This window comes from Zootoca vivipara, chromosome 2, assembly GCF_965207765.1.
Source record: "Zootoca vivipara chromosome 2, rZooViv2.hap1.1, whole genome shotgun sequence".
In the NCBI taxonomy this organism is placed as follows: domain Eukaryota; kingdom Metazoa; phylum Chordata; class Lepidosauria; order Squamata; family Lacertidae; genus Zootoca; species Zootoca vivipara.
Window position 1 is genome coordinate 52,875,948 of NC_142584.1, and position 17,219 is coordinate 52,893,166.

The window sequence follows — 17,219 nt, forward strand, 5'->3', positions numbered from 1 at the left end:
TTAGAGTGCCTCTTTGCTGGCCTTGGCCAAAACACAACTTTGTCACCATAGAACAGGCACCCCCAAACTCGGCCCTCCATATTTGTGGGACTACAACTCCCATCATCCCTGACCACTGGTCCTGTTAGCTAGGGATGGTGGGAGTCGTAGTCCCAAAACATCTGGAGGGCTGAGTTTGGGGATGCCTGCCATAGAGTGTTGGGTGTAGGGGGCATAACTTTCCACTTGGCTAATCTATTCCAAATGCTGGTTGTGTTTAATACATTTTACAATGATTGCTATATCAAAATGCTCATTTTCTGTAATGCACAGGTCTCTCCTCTCTAATTGCAACATAAAAATCGGAGTGGGGTAAATAAATACACATGGCATTTCCAGGCATTTAAAAATAATTAAACAAAAACCAAATACCTAAAAAAACACAGGCTTTGGTGCAATATACAGCTCCAGGGAATGTACTCTGCCAAATGGCCATATGCTATGTTATTAATTGTTTTGCCACATCTTCCTTTCAAACGCCCACCACCATTTGCACATTTGTAGGTTACTTTGACTGCCTTTGTCTAACTGAAGGACAAGGAAAGGGTGCTGAATGAGAAAAGGACAGAACCGGTGGACTAGAATGATCCGTTCAAGACTGGGATGGGGAACATAATGTTGTTGGAGTACAACTCCTATCATCCCTGACCAATGGCTGTGGTGGTTTGGGGCAGATGGAAGTTGGAAGTCCAACAAAATCAGAAAGGGGTTCCTTAAACCAGAGAAGGAACACTGCAAGTTTCCAGTGGTTAATTGCAGTTGGGATGAGCAAAAGGGCTACCTTTTGGATCTGGATTTACTATCAGAGGTAATAGCCTTTTCTCTTACAATCAACAACCTGAGATATTGTGTAGGAGAGCTAGTATCCCTGACATTAAGCTCAGTTCCAAGGAAACCCTTTTGCCCATCGCATTTGCAATTAACAACTGAAAACCTATCCACGACTTAGGCCAGGGGTCGGCAACCTAAGGCCCATGGGCCACAAGCAACCCACGGGGGTCATTTAACTGGCCCACGAGCCGCCCCCAAACCAAGTCACCTGCTTGGCAAGACACACACCCCCCCCCCGTGCTGGGCTAAACCGGCGCAGCGCGACGTGGAGATTCACTTCTGCGCCGCCGGAAATCGTGCCTGCGCAGACGCAGGAAATTGCGGGCGCACGTGCGATCCAGCCCACAGAGAAATCTCCGCTGGAGTGAACCAGCCCAGGCAAGGTAAACCCCTGTGCGTTCCCACTGCCAGTTTGGGAAGCGGTGTGCACATGTTAGCCACAAACCATATCTATCTTGCATCTATTCTATTGTTTCTTACGAAATCCTGCATTTTAATGCATTTCACCCCAAACCAGCTTTGATCCAAACTAAGAACAATCCAGCTGCATTTTGAGCCACAGCCTTTGGTCTCGTCCACACTCCCACTTGTCCTGTGCCTATAAACCATGGGTCAGAGCAGTTTTCTGCTTGCCCCATGTTTTCTATGCATGTATCTGAGCGGTTTTGCCTTTGACCTGCTGCTTTCCCCCGGGAAACCTGCTCTTTAGTGCTAAATCAGAGCAAACATCAATCTGAAGAAAACCCAATCAATGTTTGCTCCGATTTAGCTCTAAAGATTGGGTTTTCTCAGGGGAAAGAGGTGGGGCAAGTGGAAGTCTGAATGAGCCCTTAGCTGCAGCAGCACAGTCCTAAGCACAGAGAAGTAAATCCCACTGAGTTCAATGAGGCCTGGAACCTGTGCAGATGTTATTACAACAGGCTATGCTCTGTAGTTAATTCCTCTACCCTAGGAGTACTTCTCTGGGAATACTGAACTCCAAGCATGCTAACCCCTGTACCACAAGACAGAGACACTTGCATTTGAGGAACTTTTGCTCTGTCGTTTGTTGGAGGCTGTGCATTTACAGTACATACCGTATCCCCTGCACTGGTGAATGAGCACCTTCTAGTGGCAGCAACGGATCCTTTTGCTTGTTCCTCACATTACTGTTACAACAAGTGACCATGACCCTTTTCTCTGCACTGTTGTAAAGCCCAATAGCTGTGTGAATCAAACTGGTCAGTTGCTATATGCTGCAGTCTACAGGTACAGAAAAGGGTAGACACAGCACACACATAGAGAGAAAGAAGAAACACAATATTTAGCTCAACAACTTTCCTGTCCTGATTTTCAGTGTTTGAAATATGGCAACCCTACCTTACAACACAATATTTAGTATTAAACACCCTGCTTTGCCTTCTCTGGATTCATTAGTCCAGGGGTATTCCCCCCCCCCACACACATACACCCTCCCCAAATATGCTCTGCATTGTTTGGGCGAATCTTCGGAACAATTTTAGGCTTTGCATGGGGCTGGAGAAGAGAGGGTAAAAGGCCAATTTGTGCAGAAATCCTTGTGTTGAAGGGAGATTTGCTTAGTGTGACATTGGCTACAAGCCTTAGTTTAGATAGCTGCTTTAGAAATGATTACTGTTTTTATTTTTAATGTTAATATTCTGCTCTTATGATTGAGAATTGTGATATAGGTTTTGATTGTTTGATATTTGAATGCATTAGCTGCCTTAAGTTTCTTTCATCCTTAAGTTGGTAGAAAAAATGTTTTAGGATAAAAATAAAAACACAGAGGCTGAGGCCACTCCGATTCATGGAGGTTTGGGGTCAGGGCTTGCTGCTTGCGCTCAAATTCGTCTTGGCAGGAATTTCATACTATTTCCATTTATCTGGGCTGGATTTCGAAAGCAGAAATGGCTACAATCTTCCTTCCTTTCCCTTTCCTTTTGAAGAACAAGGCAAACAGCAAGAGCAAAGCAGAAGTATAGCCTAGATCTAAGTCAGGCATTGGCAAAGATGCCTCCGATCAAAGGTCTGTCTTACCCAGGGTTGGGGAATTTGCTTCTGCCGGAGGACCACATTACCTCATGGGCAGTTTTGCAGGGGCCACATGCAAACAGCAAGTAAGCATGGCTAGAGGCAGAAATATGTAGAGCAAAAGGTGCAACTTTTTACCTTTGTACAGTAAAAAACTGAGGTTTCTACACACATACAGCCACATTGCAAACACATCTCTTTAGCCTCCATCCAGGCAAGCAGTAGGCATTATCCCACTCCCAGGATGCATTCCAGCCATGCAAAGGCACTTGAGGAGGAAGAACAAGGCTGTTAAAGGGGCAAGCCTGGGGAAAGGGGGCGTGGCCTGAGAAGGGGTGTGGCCTGGGGGTGCATTCAGTCCTGTGTCCTGAGTTTCCTCACCCTGATCTAGTTCATCTTGTTTCCAGGAAGCCTGGAGATAGGTACAGATAAGAGGGGTCAGAATATTTGCAGCCTGTGCCATTTTTCCCGTGCTCATTCATAAACGCCTTCCACCCTATGTCCACGTGTTGGTCTATGGTTTTTTTCATTTTTAATCCATACAAAAAATTGCATTTAAAGATTATACAACTCCATAATTTTTGAGCATATTTTCTGCACATCTCTAAATATAATTTCTCTTAAAATACACATTTTTGAGATGTTGTTTTCGGCAAGAGTTACACTGCAAAATCTGGAGAAGGGACAAATCTGAAGGCTACCTCTTGTTCCCATCCACACTTCAGCTCAGGAGGAGGAGGTGGTGGAGGGACAGATCAGTTCACATCTGAATTTGAGAAAGATTAAATTCCTCAAGCACCCCCACCCACAAGGCTCTGGCGCTCGCTCTCTCCCTCCCCCCCCCTCTCTCTCACACACACTGAATGTAGGTCCACACACCAACTATCACAGTCAAATAGACAAATTTGTAGAGGCTGCTATGGACTTAGATCAGCAAGATGTTAAAATTCCATATACCCATATACTGCAGTTCCACCCCTGCGAACGATACAATTATCTTCCCCCCCTCCCTCCCCCGTCTCATAGTACAGTTGACTTAACATACTGTATGATAAGATAATCATGGGTCATAGGTGGAAGGTTAAGACAGCAGCCGCAAATTGCTAAATGTTCATCCCCCTGCCTTCAGCCATGATAGCCAAATATGCATTAGATTAAGCAACCGAGCTCTTTAGATCTTGCATTCCATAGCCTGTTCAAAGAACTGGAAAATTACTGGTTTGCAAAGCTACAGGGGACTGTAACCTCCCCTTTTGCTCAAGCGGCTTAACCAGCTGGCTCAGTTTTTACACACATTTCAAAAACTATATAAAGAAATAGATGCGTTCCATCGCTACTTCCATCCCACAGGATCTGCAAGCAGCCTGGGAATAGTCACTTATTATTCATGTGCGCCTTTTCTCTTAGAGCTCCAAGGTAACTCATGGCTGAAAAGTAGGTGTCAAGAGAGAGTGCTTTCTTGTTATGTAAGGTTTCATAATTCTGATATAACAAAGTGCACTGCAGGCAATAGCAGGAGAGGTGGGCGTAGAAATAGTAACAAGAGAGATGAGGCAGGAATGGAAAGCAGGTGAGCGTGTAAGAGGCAGAGCAGGACCCAAAGGAATATACTGGTGCTGCTTTTTACAATAGGAAGCACCTGTGTGGAAAGGGGAGGGTGGGAGGGAAAAAGTGGGAACGATTGAAAGTGTGTTCGAGTGGCAGGTACAGTGGTACTTCGGTTCTCGAACTTAATCCGTTCCAGGAGTCCTTTCGACTACAGAAATGGTTCAAAAACGAAGGCGCGGCTTCCGATTGGCTGCAGGAGCTTCCTGCACTCAATCGGAAGCCACAGAAGCCGTGTTGCATGTTTGGCTTCCCAAAAATGTTTGCAAACCGTAACACTCACTTCTGGGTTTGCGGCGTTTGGGAGCCGATTTGTTCGGGAGCCAAGCTGTTCAAGAACAATGTACCACTGTACTTGAAGGTATTATGATTTTCCAAACAATAGCATGTGTGAACTGGTATACTCACAAATTCACACGCAAATCAGTTTAGTGTTTTTAATTGGTGTTCCCTTAAGATGGCCTTTGAATGCAATCATAATCAAGAGCACACAGTCTCCTGTGGAGGCTAGGCTAAGGTCTTACCTTAAAAATGACTGGCCTTTGTAGAATCCCTGCTTGTTGCTCTATTCTTGAGGCAACAGGTGTGTATCTGCAAAAATGCACAGAGTTTTGTATTAGCTGCATTCTCAAATGTAACTTGGAGCAACGTGGGGGAAAGTGAGACCGTGGGACCAGGTGCTGGTTGCTGGTGCTTAGTACCATAGTAGGTTAGGTTTAGAAATAGTACAGTTTTGCCATGCTGTACCCATCTTGCAATGTCCGGTAGGTGAAACTAGGGCATGAACACACAACTATTTTAGATAAACTTTTTTTTTTACTGTATTATTATTTCACAATTTTATACATTTTAACTTTAACCATTTCAAACATTAAAATAAAAAGTAAACCTTCGGACCTCCTTCCCTCCCTCCATGGGTTCCATATTTAAGATTAAATTTACTGCATCTTTTACCATTGTCCATCTGTTCTATATCCATAATTACCATAGTTGAGTCCACATTACAAGCGTCATTACATCCCTGCCAATGGTTTTAACTCTTTAAAGTGGTCTTTTCTATTTTAGATAAACTTTTACAGGGTTTTGACCATGGGAAGTGTAGTCCACTTTGTCTCCCCTACATATAGGGATAGATTGTTACCTCTGTGTAATTATATAAACTGAAGTCACTCCTCCAGAGTCTAAACTGGAGACTGTAATGTTAAATTTCACCAAGGAGTGATGTCTGGGCAGATTGAAAATGGGAAGTAAATTAACATAATGAAATGCTTCTTTGTATAGATATATTTTTTTTAAAAAATAATACAAATGGAAAGCTAATCTGGGGAATGGCTATACTGAGCCCCTTCCCCTGTCATCTAGTTTTTCTAAGGAGGAGCTTTCATCCCATGTGCATTCTGGGGAGATACAGCACAGACTGAGACTCAGATGCATTGCCTCCATTAGGACTTTGCCTGCATAAGTCTTTCTCTCTCCCATCATGGGTAATGTCTCCAGATAAAGCTTTCTATGTCCTCCAGCCCATCAGCAACAGAGAGCTGTGTGCAGGTGCACTGTGTGGTGATAAATGCTTTGTGGTTACAGGTAGGTAGCCGTGTTGGTCTGCCGTAGTCGAAACAAAATTAAAAAATTCCTTCCAGTAGCACCTTAGAGACCAACTAAGTTTGTCATTGGTATGAGCTTTCGTGTGCATGCACACTTCTTCAGAATTCTGCAGACTTCTGAAGAAGTGTGCATGCACACGAAAGCTCATACCAATGACAAACTTAGTTGGTCTCTAAGGTGCTACTGGAAGAAATGCTTTGTGCTCACTCTTATCCTTCTCATAGTTCTCTGCAAAGTAGCTGTAGAATGGAAGATTAAAACCCTTCAGTGAGCCGTACAAGTGTTAGCCTTCAAAATCTCATTATACTGTGTGAAGTACCAAATATAATTCCTCCATGGAGAACATAATGAACTAGACATGTGCACTTTTTTTTAATATAATGATAATCTTGGTGGGATGTGAGAGAAGTTAGGCATCCATGTGCTAAAATCTCTCTGGCTCATGAGCAAAGCACAGCCTCGCTAGCTCTCTTGCTGAAGAGTATTAGGAAGAATGTAAGGTAGGGAGCTGCATTATAAAGAGTCAAACCACTGGCCCACCCAGCTCAGTATCTTCTTTTGCTGACTAGCATTAGATCTCCTGTTTCTTTCTACAAGCAGGGAGCATTCCTAGCCCTATCTGGAGATGCCAGGAATCGGCCTTTTGGATGCAAAACATGTGCTCTCCCAGTGAACTAATCCTAGCATTTGTGTACAGCACAGCAGAAGAAGGATACAACCACAGCCTTCGGATTACTAACTTGTGCTGCTGCAAATTTGTTACGTCCAAGATTCAAAGGCAGAAACTGAAGTGATGATATCATTGATGCTGCATTTGATTGAATTACAAAACAAGCAGCACACTTGGGGCTGGAAAAGTGCTGATACAACATCTTCAGGTATTTGGGCCAGGCATGCAGTCTAGGAATCTGCCAAAAACACCCTCCTGCAACATGGTGCCATGGCTTTTGCACAATACACCCTCTGACTCCTCTGTCTCCTTCTCTACTTCAGATTCCTCCTGCAGCTTGTGAAAAACTGTTCTATGTTTGGAAATACTCACACCAAATCAAGAAATAAACTGACATGTGAAAGTGTCAAGAAGCTTGTTCCAATCTGGGCAAAACTTCAGTTTTTAGAAGTCCGTGATAAATATGACAAACATGAAGAAGCAGAAACTGATAGATCAGATAAGTTTGCACCCATTGTCACAAAAAACAAACCTCAATTATTCCATCTGAAACAGTATTTATGAATTGAATTGTACCCACCAGTGCATATTGTGACTTCTGGTTCCAAGTACAGGTCCACAGAGGTCTTCTGGGGACACACTCCCGTGCAAATCATGTGACCTGCACAATAGGTGTTTTGGGGGGGATTGTGCTCCCACACACACAAAAATGAGGAGTGTGGATTCCATTGTGTTTGGGTTCTTCTTCATCTGGATCTCTAAAGCTTCATGACTCTAAGGAAATAAAGGAGTTGTGACCCACACTGTGACACGGGATGCCCCCTTGCATTGAAACCCCTTCTCAGGTGGCATCCTGGCTCCATTCAGATTCCCCATGCACACACCCAGCAGGGCATGTGTTCTACTTTACAGGGTAAAGTTGGAAAGGCTGCCTGGCCCAAACCCCATTTAAAGCTAAAGAATCATAAAGAGGGAGAGCAGTTGGTCAGCAGTAGGTAGCAGCTGGATGGCAGACTGAACAGGAACACAGGTCGCCTGGTAACCATCTTCCTCAGTATGGTGAGATGTACTGTATTTCTATTTAAATTATAGTAATTAATTCCGAGTGTACAGCTACACACAAAACATTAGCAGATGCATTTTTGTCTCTTTGAAAATAGATACTCTCTTTTGTTGTCCTTTTTGTGTGTGTGATGCATAAATGGCCACCTACACAGCAGCTGTAACCTGTGCATTTGGACTTTCCCGGGCCTAAGCTACTGTCTCACCTTCTGCAAAGTTCAAAGCCCTTCTGTTTGCTCCCATGAGCAGCTGCGTTGCAGTGAGATCTCTCTCTCTGTGTGAGATCTCCAGATTTGGTTTGGCATCCCGGAGACTCCAGAGTTAATTTGCACGTGCAAACCCTCCACACCCTTCCCTTTAATGCACCAGGCCAAGACATGGATTCTGGCTGTGGCCCTGTTAATTTATAACTGCACAAACTGAATAGATGCACAGCAGCAATCACACAGGGAGGCAGTGCTGGTTCTGAAGCAAAACCAGACCCCGAATTCCTAAAATAGCTCCCCAGGGTCCAGCCAAGTCCATAAATCCCCTCCACCCCATTGCTAGCCATGGTAAAACTTTGTTTGAGCTAACTCTTAGTTTAAAGGTGAAAATGCTGCAAATTATATTTCAATGTGGATTTCGAATGAGTGCGGCCAAATTACCTATGCAGGGTATTGTTCTGTATCAGAGCAATATAAAATACATCTGCTTGGGGGGGCAGAAGAACAAGCATATGGTTTCACTTTGAATACTGTATCTTGTGCTTAGCCACTGGCAAACTGTAGCTACAGCTTCAGAGACTGTTTCTCTGTCTTCACACTCTACAATATATGCCTCACGTATCATTTTTCTTTGGGTTCTCTCTTATACTACTGGCAGTTCTGCTGCTCTCTATTATACGAACCAACTTTTGGTTTGATAACTCCTCTAAAATTTCAGTTGCGTGGATCATAGAGTGCGGGCTTGCAGGTGCACTAAAGAGAAGACAAACGATAGCTTTAGCCATTGTAAGAAGGCACCCCACAAAGTGAAAAGCAGGACCCAGTGATTTATCAGGGGCAGGACCCAGGAAGCGGAAGCAGTAACTAACTTCAGCATCATAAGCAGGCTCTGTCCCTGCTAAATGGGGGCAGAGGATGCATGGGTGCTCATCTGTTTTCACTACAGACAATTACTACATTGTGCCTAGCAAAAGGCCTGCACCGAGGGCATCCTGTGAAGATCCTCATTTAGAGGTTTCTTCATTACTGCATTGGCCCTGGAAACATCAATTGCTGTCACGGTGCCCAGCTTTACTTAGATTCACATGCAAATCAAACAACAAAGCAGACCAAGGGAATGTAGGTCAATGTAGCCAGAAAAGCAATACATAGAGCGAGGGCCAGAGAAAACAAAATCTATGCACATGGTGAATTAAAACAATGTTTTCATAGAAGTAGCAATGCAATCTCCCACGTTTTTCTCTCCAATTATTCAAAATAGGGGTCCACAATCATATACTGTACAGCTATTTTCCATCTTCGAGGAAGTGCAGAAAGTAACCAGATCTCAGAGTACCTGCAGAGCCAGGGTAGAAACAACTGAAGGGGAAATGGCAAGCTGCCACCATTTTCAGAAGTTGCGCAACATGATTCTTTGTGTGTTTACAAAATACTCATAAGGGCTGCACAGGCGATCTGATTGAAAAACAATTATTTTTAAAAATCTTAGTTGCTTTTTAAAAAAAAATGCATATTGGATCTTAATTTTGTAAAACTTCTGTTGCAATACCTTTTAAAACAAACTGAGCGGGAGTCACCTTACCATGGAAGCTCTGTGTAAGGAGTTCTGCTTGAACAACAGGGCTTTGGCCTCCCCCCCTCCTATCCCCTGAACACTTCCTGTACCCCCTAAAATTAGTTTTGGGGATGATCAGAACCCCTCAGTAAAGCACTTGAGGGGAGGAGGGGGGCAGTTCCATCTGTCAAGCTGCAATGTACAGTGGAGCAACTGGGAGATCACAACGTTGAATTCCACCCAATCTGATTTTTAAAAGAAAACTAAATTTAAAACAAGTATGTCGAAAGCTACACTAATAAATCCTAAACACTAAACCATGTTAATCTGTGAAATGTGTGGTTACAATTCAGAGTTGAGCATTTACAAGCATAAGGATATTTATGCTTGCATTAAATTTAGTTTCCCTTCTAAACCAGTTTTTAAAAGAGATACTAGTCAACAGAATGAACCACATTCCTAATCCCTTGGAAGACTAAAACACAAACCCGAATACCTGCCACACCTCCTTTCTCATTATGTTTAGAAATCCTTAGGAGTCCACGAATGAGTCACAGTAGCTTAAGGAGTCTTACACATCTAGTAATAGCATATTTAAGCCAAGACCAGAAGTTGCACATTTAGACTTCATTTCAATTCTGCACAATGAATCCTATTTGCATTTCTTTAGGGGGCAAAAGTAAACACCTACCTAACTGAACATGAACTTTAGTCTGTAGTAGCTGGGCGTGGGCACCTTGCAAGTTACGTCTCAGGAAAAGCATATTTATGGTCTGATGACAAGATGTGCTCTGCCTACAAACAAGTATTCAGGGTGTTTGTTGCAGAGTCAATGAGATGGCTGGAGTGGGGCACTGTGGCATCCTTGTGTGGTTGTGATGCAAGGGTACGTGCTGGGGGTCCCTCCTTACCATCATGAGCTTCATGCATGGACAGATTGTAGGTACAGTATTATTCATATAGTCCTCACTTGTTGCCACTAGAGGTTTGGACTCTGTGGGAAATTCTGGTGTTTCAATTCAATTTTTCCATTTTCTAGTTCAGTGTTTTTCTTGTTCCTTTTGAAGCTGTGCACACACATTGGATGTTGGGGCGGTGGTGGTATTCTGCTGGTGTAAGCAGTATTGTACCTCCAGTGCAATATGTCCTGATGTAATATGAGCATAGGATTGTTACATTACTAACCTGCAGTGGGAGAGTTTATGTTATCAGCATGACAAAACAATTACCTTGGGTAATAGGAGAAGTATTTTCTCATACATTTCAATAATCATAGGCTAAATTCTTTGTATGCTTTACACTGAAGGAAATGACTAGTTGCTTTGATGAGGACTTTGTCAATGCAAGAACCAAAAGATTAATCCCACGTTTTTATAATAAAAAGGAAGCTCTGCTGGGACTCTGCTCCTTTCAATTACCCACTGACTATACCTTTACAAGGGTGAAGTAAGTCCTATCAATTATCAAACCATTCAAAATTCGATAGACAAGGGAGTACTTCATTTCATAATATTCAGCCAACACCTTATACGAGCTGTTTTACCTTCTTGCAACCACAGAATATATGTACCATTTGATAATGTATTTTCTTTGCTCAGAAGCAAACTGATTCATGGCTATGCTCCTTTTATAATCTAAAGTAAAACACATGAGACATTGTGGATAAAGGGTTGTTTTTTGCTTCCCATTGTGGTAGTTATATATAATTTGCTTGTGCAGGACAATTACTTCTAGTATAAAGAGAATGCTGTTATTTACTGCTCATTCACTATGTTAATTAACTACAGCTTAGATAACTAAAGTGAATTAATGTCATTGTTCACTAGAAATGGGTAATGAACCATTTGATAACATCAATGATTCATACAGTTGCAAAGTCTTTAGGGGGGTAAATATTCTCTCTACTGCTAAGTCCCTGTCACACCTTACAACATACAGTGGTGCCTCGCAAGACGAATTTAATTCGTTCCGCAAGTCAATTCGTTTTGCGAAAAATTCGTCTTGCGAATCATGGTTTCCCATAGGAATGCATTGAAATTTATTTTTTTGCCCATAGGAACTCAGTAATTAAATTTCAATGCATTCCTATGGGAAACAGAGATTCGCAAAACGAATTTTTCGCAAAATGAATTTGTCTTGTGAGTCACCATCAGATCGCAAGATGCATTTGTCTTGCGAAAAATTCATCTTGCAGGGCATTCGTCTTGTGAGGTACCACTGTAATCCAAATGGATTTTTTTTAAAAAAAAGATATTTACATTTTAATGAAAATTTTCAGTGGAGTGGGAAATGAAAAAAGAACAAAACAAAAAGAAAAGTGTTCTAAAAGGTAATCCAAATGGTATTTGTTATTCAATGTATGATAGTTGACTTTCTCTCTTTTCCTGGTAAGGCTCTCATGACTTCCATGGATATGTGACTAGCAAAAAAACAAAACAAAAACTCAGCATGCTGTAACTTTGTGTATAAATGCAGTGATGCCAAAAGTGTCAGCTGACATGGATAATATAGTTCTGCTGGTCATGTAGTTTGGGGCTGCACTGAACTAAGTTAGATTCAGAGTAGCTTGATTGAAATTAATGAGCCTAGGTTAGTCATGTCCACTAATTTCAATGGGTCTACTCTGAGTAGGATTAATGTTTGCAATAACCATAGTTCTAAGAAACCCCTAGTTTCTTTAAGGGAAACTACTACAGAGTTGCTTGGAAAGCTTGCCTAAGGCAATATCCACTCAGTCATATTCAGTGTATACATTCATTGATATCAATCCATTCATTTTAATAAGGCTTCTCCGGGAATGACTTTAGTTGGATATTACTCATAAAATATTGGAAATATTTTTTGCATGTTACATATGTGTGGCACTTGTTTTCATCTTTGATTAATAAATCAGTCATACTGGAGAAACAGTCTGCAAGTATATTTCGTTTCTGTGCACTGCTCTGGTTTGCCAGAAGCGGCTTAGTCATGCTGGCCACATGACCTGGAAGCTGTACGCTGGCTCCCTCGGCCAATAAAGCGAGATGAGCGCCGCAACACCAGAGTATAAAGCACACCTCTGGGCGCAACCCCAGAGTAGTCCGCGACTGGACTTAACGGTCAGGGGTCCCTTTACCTTTATATTCCTTTTACAAACACCTGCTTCACAAAGAGAGGGGTTTGGAGGAGGTCCACTTTTAACAGCAAAGTGAGCACATTGCCAGGGGCTGGTAAACCTCCTATATTCGAAATCCCTGAGCACTTTTCTCCTTAGCCAACCTTTAATATAAGAAATGAGCTCAGCTGCAAGGCTGCAGGTTGTTTTGCAATCCTCTCTCATCTGCCCAATGGCTGTTAAAACTGAACCTGCACTCATTCCCTCTTTCTGTGTGAATGGCGCCGGTCCAGATTTAAACACCCACGTCTGGCAATGTTTGGCCCTAGCTCTACACTGGATTGAGCTTGCTATTTTTATTTGCTAAGAATGGGAACAGAAACAATTTGTTAGCTACCCATCTCTTGAGCAGATAAAGTCCTACAACAACTTGTGGAATACTTTAGCAAAGACTATTATGCATATGCACACATAGGTAACCAGATAGTAGTACTGTGGCTATTGAGTTTATTAAAGCAAGGCAGATATAACATTCCAAGAGCCAACTTGTGCCACAGCAGGGCCTTTATTTACTAGGCCAAAGTCTGACGTAAAAATCAATAAAGGTTACAGCCATTGCCTGTTTGGGCCCTTGATGTATTCAGAGATTAAATGTGTGGCACATGAGACTGATCAATCATACACTAATCCTTTCTGAAGTGAACCTGCTCTTCTTCAATAACAGAATTTAAACTGTCCCAAAACTGCAACTTTTGGAGGAGGGACTGGATGTATCGCTTGGATGAAGCCAATACACAGCACTAAAATCACAGCTACTTTGCTCTTCTCCTGCTCCTGCAAAGTAAACAATGGTTTGGCATAGCATTATGTTTGAACCTGGGATTGTGGTTTGTCTCTTGCAAACAATCCATGAGCAGCAAGCCAGGAACAAACCTATGAGCTCAATGTTTGTTTGGAGTTAAGTGTAACTGTGATTTAAAGTGATCCACAAACCTTGCCACAGAATTAGGTTAGAAGTCCCCATGCAACGCCACTAAATAGTCAATTGCATTAAAATCAATTTATACCGAACTGTCATCCATACAATTTTTTTAATGGTGGGACAATAATTACCCTTATTTACAAAAGGCTTTTAGTTCATGCAGAACATTATTCAATCAAGATGAGTATCATAGCGAAAATTAATTTTCACAGAGCCACAATGTCTTTTTAAAAACTACCCACGGAGCCTTACCACTTGACATATTTTAAGTTAGATATGTCATTGAGATGTACACTTCTTTTGAGTGTTTAATGAAGGCTGATGGTGCACCTAACATTTCCAGCTTTAGTTTACATAAAAGTTTGTCACCAGGAAGACACCAAAACATGTCGGTATTTACATAATATACAATATAAAAATAACTGTCTTAAAGAGCTATATTTCCATTAGTCTATTCCTCATATAAAAATATGTACCCTAAATAGATTTTTCCTTTTGTTACATTTATGAAAAGTTGTACTCAGAGGACGAGAGGTTTGTATATTTTGTCAAACTGTTATGGCATTTAGAATTGCACAGGTTTTCATTAGTTTGCAAAAACTATTATATATATTCTCTGAATAAAACAAGACATATCTCCACCTGCAATCCCAGCCATGCCTACTCAGAAGTGAGTCCTATTGAGTTCAATGGGGCTTACTCCCAGGTAAGTGGGGCTAGGATTGCAGTTTAAGTTGATAATAGAAATACAGAACTGAGGTAGAGGTGCTTAGGGGTTTTTCTTCTCTTTTCTTTTTAAGTTGGCTAGACCTGTTTCTCCAAATTCATTGTATATTTTGTTTTCTGCATGCAGTAAAATTCTTACTAGGAGGCATTTTTAATACAAAGTATGAAATATAATGAGCTGCCCTTCTCTCCAGCATGCCACAAAAATTATGTAACCCTTTTCAAACATAATTAAAACTAGAATTTAAAAAATTGACATTTTGAATTTTTGGCATCTGCTTTGAAAGCCAAAATAAAGCTTTACTACAGCAAAACTGTTCCTTCCTTTTTAACTATAGGGATCAGAGATTCACTGAACTGTAAGGTGAATTTCATAAGAACTGCATCCAATGCAAACTATTACAGAAAGCATTCAATGTTTTTAATACTAAATATGGCACAGCATTAGGAAGGCAGCACTTCCTTTAATTAACTCATTAATCTGTGCTGACAGGCATGGATGGGATGCAAAGAACCTCCCTGAAATGCTTTTCATTCCCAGATCAGAAGTTTTTAGAGGCTATAAAGGAAACATTTTGTTCTTTAAAAAATGTGCATGCCGTGAACTGAACATCATGTTTGTTTCAAGATGTACTGCTTTATATGCAGTGGCATCTATCTGAAATAGACATTTTTATTCCTGTCCTTTTCAGACATGCAACTCAATCCTATTCATGCTTCCTCAAAAGGAAGCCAATTGTATTCCATGGGACTTCCTTACTCTCAAGAAAGAGTCTTAATCCTATACAAACTCACCTGGGAATACATCCCATTGGCTTGCGTATTACTTCTGTGTCTGGGACTGCACTGTTACTTAATTCATTCAGTTTTAATGGAACTCTCATCACTTAATAGAGCCTAAACAAAATAAGGGTCTCACATTAAACTCACTCGGCTTTGCTGAGCAAAACTATTTTCAGTGAAATGTATGAGGCAAAGATCACATTCAGGAACACTGAATTTAACTGGTACAGTATTCAGATATAACCCTATAGAGAATCCGTTCAGTCCCTGGATTAGACATGCTAATTAGAAACACATTTAAAAACACAAAAGCAGAAGTATTTCTGCGAAAGAATAAGCAACACATGCCTGCTTCAGTATTCGTATTATTTTGATTTCAGCGAGACAGAGCCTAGTGACCAAAAAACAACTCTGAAACTGGTCTGCGTTTTGTCGTTGCTTCCTCTTGGTCATCTTCCACTGCCTCAGACAAGGAAGAATAGGACGAGAAAGTCCCCCTGGACTTCAGCTTCCTCCTTGGGGCCGAGGCTGCATTAAAGAACTTATTGAGCGTAGCTGGTTTCTTTAAGCCTTTGGTCAGCTCATAGAAAGCAGTGTCATCAGACAAAAGCCCCAGGACAGCACTAGTGGAACTCAAAATGGAAGCTGCCACTTTGGGGTTCTTCTTGATGGAGGCGTTGTGTCCAGAGACCGCGTGAAGGTGGGGGTCCCGCAAGAGGTGCCTGACTGCAAAAGAGGAGCCCTCTTTCAAATATTGAAACGGTTTCTTCCCACTGTAGTCTCTCAGGTGAACGTTGGCATCGTAATCCCTGACCAACTGGGCAATGACTTCCTCTTGCCCATGTATGGCGGCGATGTGGAGCGGGGTATAACCACCATAGGACTTGGAGTTCACGTTGACATGAGCGCCACCTTTCTCGGCCACCTCGATGACTTTACCCAACATCTCGCAGTTCCCGCTCTTGGCCGCCCAGTGCAGAACGGTGAAGCCGGTCATGAAGTCCCTTTTGCTCGCCAGGTTCTTGTCGCTCAGCAGCAGGCCGTGAAGCTGCTGGGACCACTGGCCGGCTGTGGCCTTCACCAGCCACTCGTGCTCAGCGGCTTCCAAAGGGACAGTCGTAGTGGGACAGTCCGCTTCCTCGCCCACCTTCTGAGACTTTGGCACCCTCCTCAGGTAAGGGGAGCTAGACCCCATCTCTTCCAGCTGACGCCTCTTCATGTAAGGTGACGTAGAGGGGGTGACGGCCGGGAGCCCCACTTGGAGCCAGTCTTTGACTTCGGGCTGCTTTGGCTCGGGGCTCGGGTCCTTGGGCTCCTTGGCCCCGCTGGCAGGCAGCACACAGCGCACGGGCAACATGCAGGGTTTCTGGGGGGCAGCTTTGGGAGCCAACTTGTCTTGGTCCCTGGGGGCTTTGGGTGCCTCCATGCCCTCCTTTTGAAACAGGCTCTTCAACTGGGACACAGGCATTGCTGGGCTCGCCTCAGGCCCGCTTTCCTGCTCTGGACCCTCTGGGCCAGCATGGCAAGCAGGCGCCAAAGTGGACAAACCTTCCTCCTCCTCTTCTTCTTCCTCCTCCTCCTCTCCAGAGCGCCCCCCAGCGGGCGCTGCGCTCACTTCCGCCTCCTCCGAGCGCCAATTCTTCCTCAGCACCACGAACTTCGCTCCGTCTTCCTCCTTCACGACGGCCACATTGTTGACGAAGTGCTTAAACCGCTCGCGGAGGGCAGCTCGGGCTTCGGGCTCCCCGCCGGGCGCTTCCAGGAGCGGCTTGAAGCGGCTCAGCAGCTCCGAATTGCGCACCTTGCCGCCGCGCTCCCGCAGGAAGTCCAGCACAGCAGCTTGGCTCAGCTCGGGCTCAGCCATGCCCGCCTCAGCGTGGACAGACTCAGCGCGGGAAGAGAGAGAGTCGGCGGCGTCGGCGTCGCGCGCTCTTTCCCGGGAGGGTGAAGCCACCTGCTGCTGCTGCCGCTGCCGCTGCCGCCGCCTCTACTGAGGGAAGGAGCAGGTCTGGCGCTCTCCCAGCTGGCCG

General features: G+C 43.3%; 1 protein-coding gene and 1 long non-coding RNA gene across 2 annotated transcripts in view; both read right to left on the reverse strand.

Moving 5' to 3' along the window:
- Positions 1-1,266: 1,266 nt before the first annotated feature.
- The window catches only part of LOC148686863 (uncharacterized), a 39,538-nt gene continuing 23,585 nt past the window's right edge, over positions 1,267-17,219 (reverse strand). Inside the window, exons 2-3 of the long non-coding RNA XR_015948438.1 lie at positions 5,031-5,097; positions 1,267-2,112 (exon numbers count right to left, since the gene is read on the reverse strand). This is a non-coding gene — a long non-coding RNA (uncharacterized LOC148686863). The remainder of the gene's footprint in view (positions 2,113-5,030; positions 5,098-17,219) is intronic.
- Positions 13,771-17,053, reverse strand: SOWAHA (sosondowah ankyrin repeat domain family member A). The gene has a single exon (XM_035105395.3). The coding sequence runs from the start codon at positions 17,051-17,053 to the stop codon at positions 15,581-15,583; it is 1,473 nt and encodes a 490-aa protein (XP_034961286.1). The 3' UTR covers positions 13,771-15,580.

Excerpts from the sequence above, each read along its gene's own strand:
- SOWAHA (XM_035105395.3), bottom strand. The coding sequence starts at position 17,053 with ATGGCTGAGCCCGAGCTGAGCCAAGCTGCTGTGCTGGACTTCCTGCGG.